The 13,181-nt window shown below is 44.0% G+C and overlaps 1 protein-coding gene across 1 annotated transcript in view; it reads right to left on the reverse strand.

Moving 5' to 3' along the window:
* Positions 1–13,181, reverse strand: part of TUBGCP3 (tubulin gamma complex component 3) — a 94,202-nt gene that overhangs the window by 60,648 nt on the left and 20,373 nt on the right. Inside the window, exons 3-8 of the mRNA XM_007960937.3 lie at positions 11,916–11,983; positions 6,631–6,708; positions 5,536–5,753; positions 3,156–3,328; positions 1,986–2,104; positions 1,155–1,280 (exon numbers count right to left, since the gene is read on the reverse strand). Of these exons, the coding sequence (XP_007959128.1) occupies positions 1,155–1,280; positions 1,986–2,104; positions 3,156–3,328; positions 5,536–5,753; positions 6,631–6,708; positions 11,916–11,983 (782 nt within the window). The remainder of the gene's footprint in view (positions 1–1,154; positions 1,281–1,985; positions 2,105–3,155; positions 3,329–5,535; positions 5,754–6,630; positions 6,709–11,915; positions 11,984–13,181) is intronic.

A 13,181-nucleotide genomic window follows, 5' to 3' on the forward strand; every position in this document is an offset into this window, starting at 1 on the left:
CCACGCTCCTCCCCACCAGTCACGCTCCTCCCCATCAGCCACACTCCTTCCCACCAGCCACATTCTTACACACCAGTCAGGCTCCCACCTACCGCTCAGGCTCCTACTCACCAGCCACACTGCCACACTACTCGTCTACTCACCAGCCACACATTCTTACCCACCACCCACACTCCTACTCACCAGCCACATTCTTACCCACCAGCCATGCTCCTCCCCACCAGCCACACCTCCACACTACACGCCTAATCACCAGCCATGTTCTTACCCACTAGCCACACTGCCATACCACGTGCCTACTCACCAGCCACATTCTTACCCACCGGTCATGTTCCTGCCCACCAGCCACACTGCAGCACCACACTCCTACCCACCAGTCACATTTCTACCCCCCAGCCACACTCCTACTCACCAGCCACACTGCCATGAGTCCTGTGCTATGCTGGGCTTATAGTACACAGTTGTTTTGTGAGTCAGTAATTTTTGGAGATTTCATTGGCAGTAATTACTGTCCAATAAGCAACCTATGGACAAGACCACATGCTGCTTAGCCACGAAGAAGGGCTGGACAGTGGAGATGCCACAGCTCCTGTCGGCTGCCCCCTGTCAGGCTCCACCAGGAGGAGAAGCAGCAGCAGCTCCCTCCCAGCCATGCACTGTGCCACCAGCAGTGCCCACCCAGGGCTGTCCAGACAGCCATAGCTGGATTCCCATCTCCAGCTTCAGCAGTGTTCCCAAACCCTGTCTCACCGTGCTGCCTGGGGAGTCACGCAGCTGGGAGTGTCCCCTGTTAGCAGGCCCCATCCCAGCAGGGCCCCTCCTCCACCTTCTGGAGGAGGCAGCAGCAGCTGGGCAGGGCCCCCCTCGAGCGTTTGGAATCGGGCAATGCCAGCTCCCCATGGCCAGCTCTGTCTCACCATTTTCTCTGTGCTTTACAGTCCTCCAGCAGCTCCTGAGCCAACCTGCTGCATCCAGTGTCCTCATCAGCACCTACTGTGGTTTCTACTTTCTTGAGTGGACCCTGACAGTTGACTCTCAAAGTTGCTTTACTTGGAAAGAGCCGTAGGAAGAGCTATTTCTCAGTAAGATTTCAACTAGAATAAGTGTTTCCCAAAGTACGCGGCATCCCAGCATCCTAGGAACCATGAACACACCTGCCCGACGAGTCCGAATGAGCGGTCCAGGCTCCTCTGGTCCGTGTATCTTCTGATTTTATTATGCAACCATCCCAACTCAGAGAGCCTGACTGCTGTGTCTCTCAAAGACCTACTTAGATTTGCCTAAAAAGTAAATACATCAAATGTTAAACATTAAAAATCAATACCAGAGTTTTAACTAGTATTTTTCTCAAACACTTATACTTTTAATATTATAATCCTTAAGCTTCAAGACATAAAAGTTAAAACTCAGATCCCATCACTAAAAGGAAGGAAAGCACATCAAGCGACAGCGTGATGGGAAGCACCTCAAAGGGCACCATGAGCTCCCTTCACACCATCCTGCAGGTGACCTGCGCTGTGGCAGAGATGGTCTGTGATCTCAGTTACGCTGTGAAAGGGCTAAAAGCCCCAGTGTGACTCACACCACAAGAAATGGGCATGGTAAAGGCAGGTTATGGAAAAAGGAAGCAAAAGTGGGTGAAGACCCCTGACCTGGAATCCTGCATCAATGCTGAAGGTGCCAAGGGACCTCTGTCCCCTGGATGCCTCAGCCATCACACAGCAGGATGCAGAAATCAGCTATGGGGCGGCCCCATCAGTAGATGCGAGGAAAGGAGGAACACATTAATCACAAAGGGTCCCCATAATAAAACTGAACAAGCCACAATGGACAGAAATAGAAACCAGGATTCCACAGTGCAATTTCACCTCACACTCGATTCGCAAAATCCCAGTACCACCTTATCAATCAACAGCTCACTATCTGGACTTCATGACATTTTTTTTCTTTCTGAATATTTTAAATTAGATTTTATGTTACCGTACCTTTCCTTCTACTTTGTAACAATTTTCAGTGTTGTTCATTTTGATATTTTTGCCGTCTATGCCCTGAAAGACGTACAAAATGTCCCTTACCAGAGCTGCTTCTGTAATTTCCATAGTACCTGCAAAATCATTTTTTAAAGAGTAATTACTAGACAATACATTTTAAGATACAACAGATATTATGACACAATTAGCTTCAGATTAGATATTTGCCACCCGGATGAAATTTACTAACTCAATAAATAAGTTCAAGATGACAAAGAGAGTATGAAGTTAGAAAGAAACAAGGTGAGTCTCAGTCTAGAGGCTGGCCTGCTGTGCCACGAACACACAACTGTCCAACACGAGTGTGGGCCGTGGACAGACAGACGCCGGACGCGGGAGCTACACATGGGGACAGGGGGAGTGGGGCAGATGGTAGAGACTGCTGCGGGGGACTAAGACTGCCAGGATGTCCTCCGGCTCTCAGATGCTCCTCACCTTCGCATTCTACACAAGTACAGGTACAGGTAACATCCAGAGCCATTTCAGAATCAGCAGATTATAAGTCAACAGGGAAGCCCAATCCTCTATTTTCAGGACACTCATGTTTCAAACGCTGCTAACCGTAGTGTTCTCAAGAAAGAAACTCAGGCTTCCTTTTGGAATCTAGCAGGGCTTTAAAACCCTCCATGAGGTATTCATCTCACCATCGAGTAATTCCTCAGGGACTCTCTTCGACATGTCAGGCACTGTGCTAAGCACTGGCCCCATAAACGAAATAGACATAGCCCCTCTGTGGACTTAAGACTTTGGTGGAAGAAGGTGACTTTTACTACGGTGCCTAACCCAGCCTTAAAGACTTTCAAACCAGGGAGAATGGCAGGATGAAAACAGACCGGGAGAATGCGATGAGGAACAGCAAAGAAGAGAGATGTGTGGGGAGGAGGCCACATGGACGAGCAGCCAAAAAGCAGACTGTGCTGGGAGGAAGAAGTCCAGGTAGCCTGGGGTGGAAAGCCAGACTCCCCAAGGTGCCGCAGACCACCAGGGACTCTGGACTTCATCATAAGAACAAGAAGAAACCACTAAAAGGTTGGAGGTGGGGCTCCTGGGCCGTACTTTAAAATAAGGAAAGGCCGAATTCCAAACGTTCACAGAAAAGCTGTATAAACATAGATCTTTACTCACAACCCGTATCCCCTTCTCTCCTGGACCTTGTCATGTTGCGAGACACAGCATTTGGGACACCCTTTGAGGTAGTGGCTTGTGAAGAAGGCTGATTTGCAGTTAAAGTCCATGCGAGTCGTGACCCCAACTGCTGTCGAAGGCAATCTCCTATTCCCGGAGCTTGATGAGACTGTCTGAAAAAAGAAACATGTATTATCTTCTAACAGCCAGACTATTCACTGAAGAGACAAAAGTGTCCCCAGAAATTTCTCTTGTATTACTATTGTGAATTATGTAAATTTATAAATCTCAGACAGCTGATAACCATGACTTTACCCTAACTGAATATATCAATAACAGACAGTCCCAAGTCTCCTGAACTTGGCCAAGCCTCCTTGGGACCCTTGGCCTAGCGTTCAGACCCAACACAGCGGTTGAAAAATCATCTTACTGCTACCTTACATATATATTTCTTACCATTAATATCAAAATCTATTTGGCTTTTCTTTATAAACATGTACCCACCCTATAACCACTTTGAAATTCTCTACTTATTTTAATTTCAGAATCAACAACTCTTGTTCAGTCCCCAGGTACTGAGTAGAATTGAGTCACTGTGACATTGTCCCAGGCGCCTGGCCACACCTGTCTTCAGCCTTCAGGGTGCTCACTATGAAAAGAAACACTGTAATTTTCAATTAACTTCTAACATATACAATCGAAGCAGCATATTCAAATGCATAGTCAAGGTCAAGATGGCTTGTCAGCAATTTTGAGACTATGTCAAAGTTGTTTTTTGAAAAATGTAAGAACCTCACAGCCAATTTCTAAGAGCGTCAGTGTTGACAGATGCAACTAAATATCACTTCCTGGGACTGCAAAACACAAACATGAGAACCTCAGCTGCACTAGTTTCCAGGTACCAGAGCTTGGAATTAGTACTGGTGCAGTATTAGGGGGGTTCATCCACAATCCACTCATGAAGTAAGGAGAACAGGAAAGAACTAAAACAGTTCTTATTTTACTCCATTTTCATCAGGAAAGAAGTCAACAACATTCACTAAAACTATGTCTTTGGGCATAGTCCTAAATTTAAGAAGACAATTCTAAAAGACTTTCAGTTCAAAGTTCTCTATACAGATTTTTAATAGGATAACAGTAATTAATTTAAATTCTAAGGTATAAATGAGAATGTCAATTGATTCTTTTAGCTGGAACTTAAATTTTAGATTAAATGTGTCAAGTTCTGTTTTTAAATGCTTTGCGTTTTCTTTACAGAACGCTAGACCCCATTGGTAATTCATACGTATAGAACACACATTCTGTTTTTGAGTGTCTTGAACATAATTGTATAAATCACAAAATGATTTAATAATTCTATTACACTTATACGGAAAACACCATTTATTTGATGCTAAATCCTTGGTCACTGTTTTTCTGGAAAAATATCTACTTTATGATAATCTACTTTAATGCGATTTCCAGGAACCAACTATGGCAAAAAGCAAATCCACCTATTTATCTACATATAGGAAGAATGCGTAATGAAAAACGAAGGAAAACAAAGTTCCATCCATGAATGACAACGGCACCTGCTTGATTCTCAGCTGTAAATCCTGTATTTCCTGAAAACGTGCTTTGACCACGTACATAAGACCCTCGCTGTGCATTCCTGTATTTCATCATCTTCATTCACAGGCACCAAAATGTCACAATCCTTAAAGATCTCAGCACTCGAGGAAAGTTCAACCTTATTTTATTTTACTTAACAATTTATTAAAGAATCCAATGAGGAGAAAAATGTACATCAATGAAGAAGTCACTATTCCCTAAGAGAAAAATCTGAGCACACCGTCAGAGAACCTCTAGATGAAGGGCTTTGCACAGCGTACTTCAAGCTCCTTCGTGATGGACACTTCAGTGACAGCTGAGAACTGGCCAGAACTTTACAGCCAGCTCTGTCGATTACAAAGTGGAAAGAACCCCTGCCGTAGGACAGTTCTGAAGAGGAGTAACACAGCCATGAAGCCATGAAGAGGAGTAACACGGCCGTGAAGAGGGGTAACACGGCCGTGAAGAGGAGTAAGTAACACAGCTGTGAAGAGGGGTAACACCACTGTGAAGAGGGGTGACACAGCTCTGAAGAGGGGTGACACGGCTCTGAAGGAGGTGACACAGCTCTGAAGAGGGGTGACACGGCTCTGAAGAGGGGTGACACAGCTGTGAAGAGGAGTAACACTCAGAGACGGACAGCGTCGGACACAGTGCCCAGAATGCTGTCTGGCACGTATGAAGCCCACTGACACTGACACTGCGGGTAAACACCGATGTCTGGTTAACAACCTGCAGGAGTCTCTGTTTCTCACACACAGAGAATCTGCGCACGTCGGTGTGGCCTTACCCCGGAAGGAGAGACTGTGGCGCAGGCGCGGGGCCACTGAGGGCACACAGGCCGATGCTGCTGATGCCACTGCTGCCCACACTGCCGGAGCTCTGGGCTGACTGGGCACTCCGATCCTGGTAGCTCAGGGGAAGGGTCTGAGGCCTGGCATAGTAGTAAGGGGTTGAGTGGGCATCTCTGGGTAAGGCCTGAGCAAATAACGTAGCATAGCTAGAAACCTGAAAAGAGAAACACACTAAGAGCAGAGACAGAAAATTACAGAACAGTCTTCCCAAACCTAAAAAGGTCATTTATATTCAGATTTTCCTTCTATTTCTGTAAATGGATTTGGATTCTATACTTAACAATAAATTAGATGTTATGCTTTTGAAATATGCCTAAACTGATAAAGTTTTAGAAAATTTTCTGAACTCCAACAACTACTACATTGTCTGATAACTAAACACTCATGCTGATTCAAGCAAACTGAAACTTAGATATTTTTTAAAGTTAGGCATTATTAAATAATGATTACTTCTATATATTCATATTTATATGCTTTACATGTATATTAATATATAATGATTGCTCAGACGAAGCCTTTAGCAATAGACAGAACTCCTTCACCCACACGCTTCACCCTCTTTGCACTCCCGTGTCTCTGATGGGTACTTTATTACAGCAGACTCCGGGGCACGGAGCACCAGAATCACTCTGACATACTGCAGGACAGACACTCAGCCCGGTGACGACAGGGTTTCACTGGCACAAAAGTAAAGAACGCTCACAACTGAGAGCATGAAAAACTCCTAAAGAATTGCCAATCGGTGCCAATATCAGTAACTTCACAAAGTAAACATCTTGAAAACTGTTTATTCTCTATTTAATCACTCATTGTTGTCTGAATAACAAAATTCTGAAAAACATCTTCAAGAAACTGCACACTGACTAAAAACGCACTTAAAAAGAAAAAGTCAAAGAAATCTCTTGACCCTCCACAACCAGACAAGCTTGTTGCTTTCCTAGCATGATTTTCTTAGCTGCAGAAGCCATTTCCTATCAAAGTCTGCCGGGGTGTCCCGACGGACCCGAAAACGCGAAGGCAAAGCCGCTTACCTTGCTTGGCGGCCTGCGTGGGTCCTCACTGAGGCTCAGCAAGAGGTAGAGTATTGACCATTTATTTTTCAAAACTCCCTGTTTGGAAAAAAGTTAACATTAAAGCAACGATTTTTATATTACTCTCCAGTCTTATTTTCCTCTTTCCTGAACTATATTTCAAAACTAGAAATGCATTTCAAAATTCACATAGTGACATCAAATCTAACAGTTCATAAGTATTTTCAACAGTGCCACCCATCCAAAGGCGGAAGCAAATGTCCTCATGCAACCAACACCCTTGGGTCTTTCGCTCCCCTACTAACTAGCTCTAAAGTCCCCAGTAAGAAAAGTTTTTTAAGTTACCCTATTGCTGAATAACAGTATCATCTCCCCTAAAATAATTCTTACAATGTCCCCAAAACCATAATTATGAGACAAAGCCATCATAAAAATATGTGAATTATTTTTTCCTTTATCAACATCCCATTTAAGCCCCACGCAGAAGTTAGTCTCAGCATCATGTGTACCTAAAGTCAAGATGTAGGTCTGGGCCGGGAACAGGGGCTCACGCCTGTAATCCTAACACTTTGGGAGGCCAAAGCAGGAGGACCACTTGAGGTCAGGAGTTCAAGACCAGCCTGGCCAACATGGCGAAACCCCATCTCTACTAAAAATACAAAATGAGCCAGGTGTAGTATCATGCATCTGTACTCCCAGCTACTTCGGAGGCTGGGACACAAGAATCACTTGAACCTGGGAAGCAGAGGTTGCAGTGAGCTGAGATCACACCACTGCACTCCAGCCTGGGAGACAGAGCAAGACCCTGTCTCAAAAAAAAAAAAAAAAAAAAATTGTGGGTCTGAAGCACTTAGTTGTCAAGATAACTAACCCATAGGCTTCTATGCAAGGGTCATCACACAGATTTCATTAATTTCCAATTGTGTATCACACCAGTCTGATTCACAAACATAACAGCAGCCAAACCTCAGTATACTCCATTCATACAGCTTTACCTTTTGCACGTACAGGCCACAATATGTAAGTACCTTTATTTACAAAACGAATGATGGGATGATTGCTTATATTATGTAAACTCTCCATTACATAACACATTCTCTGAAAGTTTCTTTTAAAAGTAAGCTCATCCCAGGTATTTAAATTACTGTCTAACTTCAGAAAATTGGTTGACATAGGCTTTTTCAGAAACTCAACTAACTCCCCAGCCAGGGCCACAAGGATAAGAAACAGACCCAGCCCTCATGGAGCGTGTCTCACCACAGCCAACAGACAAGTGGGCAGATGCAATGTGTCAAATGGCACTTCACAGCTCACAAAAGGGCTCCCGGAGGAGACTCGAGTCCCCTAGAAAGATGGACCGTGCAGAGGGACAGACAGGAGAACACAGCAACCTGACAAAGGCCAGGAGTCAGGAGGGAAGCTGACATTGGAATGAGGCCTCCACGCTACACCAAGAAACTTGGATTTGGAGGTAAAGACAACAGCAGGAAGCCTGCGAAGGACGTCCTGGGGAGAGGCACCATCACCACACAAGTGACGAACTGGCTGGAGGGGACAACATGAGAGGAAGACTGCTGTCATCTGGAGGGAGATGCGAGCAGCTGAATGCAATACAGTGAGCCGAGTGTGTGCTCAGGCACACGTCCCTGGTGAGTTCCTGCAAGCCGGCATCAGGGGCCCGTGAGGCTCAGGCACTCAGGCCCAGGACCAAGGAGCCAAGCGGCCGCCAACCTTTAGCTCTTTCCACGCATTAAATCCTGTCATCGTCACAACCACACTATGACAGGGCTTATTCTCTTCATGCCACAAATGAGAGAACGAAGGACAGCAAACATGAATAACTCACCCAAATCACAGAGCCACATGCAGGGTTCACCCCCAGGTCTGTCCACCTCCAAACGAGAGGTATAGCTGGGGAGTCAAGATGACACCCAGGTTCTCATGGGGGCAAGATCAACGGTGCTGTCATTCACCAAAACAGAGAACACAGAAGAAAGAGCATGCAGCGTGCGGGTGGATGTGAATGGATGCCCAGAAGGGTGGAATAAGGCGCAACGCTCCCTTCAGCTCAGAGGATGCCAAGTTGTGAGAACCTGTGGGAGTTTTCAGGGAGTCTCTGAGTGAAATGACCCGTAGGTGAAGGGAAAGACGGCAAGAAATGTTCTACTTTTGCACTAAGGAACTGCTAGGTTAAAAATCTCAGATTTTATTTTAGCAAAGATGTATCTGAGGGTGAAGGGTGGAGAAATTTCAAAAATGAACAAAATTGCGCACCAAAAACCTAGCAAGTGACATAAAGGAGGAGACAGCATTTTTTAACTATAAAAAGAGCAAGTATAAAATACTGAGGATCTCTTCAGTCTGCTGAAGACCATTTGATACGAAGGTGTGGACGGAAACCACAGGAGACGGTGAGGCAGTCTGGGAACACCACCAGCCAGGACCCGCTCGGGTGGAACACCACCAGCCAGGACCCGCTCGGGTGGAACACCACCAGCCAGGAGCCACTAGGGAACACCACCAGCCGGAAGCCACTAATGACCCTGAGACCAGAGGGGTCAGGGCTGGAGACAGTAGCTGCAGGCTCCAGGAGGGCCCAACACAGGGCAGGGCCTGCCCTCAGGAGCTGTGGGCACAGCTACGCCACTGACAAACAGCTGCCCAGCAGCAGGGGAGATGACAGTTTGGTGTCATCCCTCTCCCAACTCTGGATTCACCCTGGGGCTTAAGCCAGTTCCAGCTGAAGCCAACCGGGAGACACACAGCGAGAGGCCGGGAGTATAATCCGCCAGGTCTACAGAGCTCAGAGGGGGCAGAAGTGGGTAGAGGAGAAATTAGGTGGGTGAAACCAGATCATTTCCACCACTCTGGCAGTACAGATGTTTTAGCCATCCGAAACCACTTCAGATCTGCCACCTCAGACTCTGAAACTACAGGACCGCAAGTTCAGGTATAAAGCTTTTAAAACTGTGCACAAACTGAATTGTACGTGAAGAAAGTCTTATCAGGACATGGTAAGAGCTAGAGGAACACCAAATAAACATCTTTGCAAAGCAGCTGCTTAGTGCCCAGCACAAGAGCTGATCTCAGCTTTCCCGGCACTGCCATACCAGAACACCCCTCATCAACAGGGCACCACCTACCATGCGGCCACAGCACCTGCACGCCGTTTGTTCCCTGCCCTCAACGCCCCAGCCCTGCCTGGGCAGTCCAGCTGCACAATGTTCTCGTTCTACTCCCCTCGTAAGCCATCCTCCCCACTCGGCCTTTCCTGCTCAGCCACGCTTCAGACCCAACTCAAGAACACCACGGCACTCTACTCCCATCTCCATGTCAACTTGGACCCTCCTTCCATTCCCGACTCCTTCCCTCTAGGTCTAACAGCAACAAGAGCAAACAGTCGATTGCACCTTTGACCTTTCATCCCCGTGGTCTGCACAGCACACCCACACATGGGACCCTAACTAAGACAAGATAAAAAATAGGATCAACAACCTTCACCCTTCTGCGGAGCCATTCTTGGTAAAATGATGGAATGGCTACTAACCTGAATCTGCTATTCTACTTTGTTTAATCGTTGGTCTTATACTACTACTTCTTAGTATTTTTCATCATGTTTCAGTCATGCAATGAAAAAGCCAAGCAAGTCAGTTTTGGGGGCGAGCCCTGGGAAGTGGGCCACTACTTAACATTGATATTTAGGAATAAACATTCATAGCTCCAAACAAAATTTTGGAAAACAACCATTCTAAGTCACAAGGTGTCTAAATATGTTTTCATCCAATGGCTGACATTAACCAATACAACAGCTTTTACTAGATGAAGTCTCCCTTTGGGGACCTTGGTAAGGCTAAGAATCTGGAGAAATATGGTATCCAATAAGCAAATCTTTTTAACATTCAGTGTGTAGAAAATGGTCTTAAAAATGGAGAAAGATTTGGCCGGGCGCGGTGGCTCAAGCCTGTAATCCCAGCACTTTGGGAGGCCGAGACGGGCGGATCACAAGGTCAGAAGATCAAGACCATCCTGGCTAACACGGTGAAACCCCGTCTCTACTAAAAATACAAAAAAATTAGCCGGGCGTGGTAGCGGGCGCCTGTAGTCCCAGCTACTCGGGAGGCTGAGGCAGGAGAATGGCGTGAACCCAGGAGGCGGAGCTTGTAGTGAGCCTAGATCGCGCCACTGCACTCAAGCCTGGGTGACAGAGCAAAGACTCCGTCTCAAAAAAAAAAAAAAAAAAAAAAAAAAATGGAGAAAGATTTAAGAAAAGCAAATGATACAGCAGTTTGAAATAATTTGCCTGGAAATGAATGGACAAAAAAGGTTCCTATTTCTTACTCTGTAAACATTACAAAGATAATATCACAAATATTATGGAAAAAAGCACGCTTAAAACAGTGAATCCAAGTCAAACAATTAAGGAATCAAAATGGGCAGCAAATGAACTAAGCGTGTTTCAAGAGCACAATATAGCAACAGAGGAAGTTTAATTACCAGCAGCATTAGGCCTAACTCAATCATTTTCACTGTGTAACACTAATAGTATTTGCTGCGCAAAGCACTAAACCTCTCTAGATTCACTTTCTTCTCCATAAAAGGAAAGAAAGCTGGATGAACTAAGTTCCTTTATAGTCAGAATTCACAAAAATCTCACCCTACGATTAAATTAATGTATTGGCATACAGGCTGCCAAAATCTTTTATGAAAATACAAGGCTGGGCTTGGTGGCCTGCACCCGTAGTCCCAGCTACTTGGGAGGCTCAGGCAGGAGGATCACTTGAGCCCAGGAGTTTGAGACCAGCCTGGGGAACACAGTGAAACTGCATCTCAAAAGAAAAAAAAAAGGTTAGAAAAATCATTCATTTTCAAGTATCAATATCCAACCACATTCAAAATCAATTTTTTTATTATTTACTATGGCAGTACAAATTATGATCCAATGAATAAGTTTATCAAAGTTTAGCTATTATATGAAGATAAGTCAAGACTTCTACCAATGTACTTCCTCCCAGCAATGTATTTAAGCGACTACAATACAAACCCACAAATTCTGTTGACTTTCCCACTGTAGCTTCATCCATCTTTATAAGCAATTTAGCACTAAATCCAGCTAAAACTTCTAATACTGAAGCTCACACAAAAAAGCAAATACAATCTACAATTAAAAGCAATTACCAATTATAGAAATGTTTAATAAGATACCACAAAAAACATTCAAAGGTTCCTATACCACTCATCATATCCTCAACAATGAGTCTAATGACTTCCAGAATTCTGCACTGTACCTGTGAATGAAGTTTTCTGTGGAGCTCTGAAAATAATGCAGCATCTGCTTCTCTTCGTTGTCGAATAACTGAAAAGACAGAAAGAAAATAAGCGTAGTAATTACAAACACCAAAATTCATTGTATGATACTATTTCACCTACAATAACATAACTCGCAAGTGATGAATTCAGAGTCAAAAGCCATTGTCAAATTAGATGATGAGCAACTTTTAAGCTCTAGAAATCAATCAATTCATCTAACTCCCTGACATTTGTAAAGTATGGAAAATAGGCTGGGATCAAAGAGTTTATGTGAAAATTAGGTAAGGTAACAGAAATAATGGGAGTACTTACAGTCCATCTACAAATATTAATCAACAGTAAGGCAAACTATGATCACTGTAACTAGTTAACAGTAGTCACTTGGAGGTAGGGATGGAAAGTGAAAATATCAGGAATCCTGAATCCAAGGACAGTAAACAAGTACAATATTCATGGTCATTCATTCTACTTGGAAACTACACATCCTAAACATTTTTATTAAGATACACAGCAATGTTTCACCTTGTTTTAGTATTAAATGTCATAATCAATTACTGTTTCAAAATAAAATTCAAAATAGCTTATTAATTTTCATCCACCAATTCATCTGATTAACAATGTCTTTGGCGGTTCCAGCTACACTTACAAATTATCTGAAAGCAGCTGCAGCGAATGAGAAGTTCATTCTATGTTCTGTTCCATGAAGGAGGAGAAGCTGCGGTCATATTGGGTTCCCTGGGGGAAGAGAACTCACTTTGCTCACATTTACAACACTGCAAACACCACCTGTGCGCAGGTGCCTCTCAAAGAAGCTGTTACACCCACTAGAAAAGGTGACACTTACAAAGGCTAACTTACAATTTCAACACTCTCTAATGAACCTTTGTATTTATCCCATTTTAGTATATGACTTTATAAAAAGCTCATCAGTCAATCACATTTAGCATTAAATGTTCTAATTCACTTGTACGAAGACAATGACTGACTTTACAGACAACCCCACATTCTTTAGTTAAAAAAGGATTTTGGTATGAAGCACATACCAGAGATTACATAATCTAATCGTAACTGTACATTCGACTCTTCCTATATAGAAAAGGAAAGCTATCTTAAAATATACTATGTAAAATGCATTAAACAAAATGAATGCAATTAAAATTTAATATAATTTACTGTATTTACAACACATAAACAGATTCCAATTACAACCATGAAATCAAGCAAGTGATGCTCTTTCTATAGAA

This window comes from Chlorocebus sabaeus, chromosome 3, assembly GCF_047675955.1.
Source record: "Chlorocebus sabaeus isolate Y175 chromosome 3, mChlSab1.0.hap1, whole genome shotgun sequence".
NCBI lineage: Eukaryota > Metazoa > Chordata > Mammalia > Primates > Cercopithecidae > Chlorocebus > Chlorocebus sabaeus.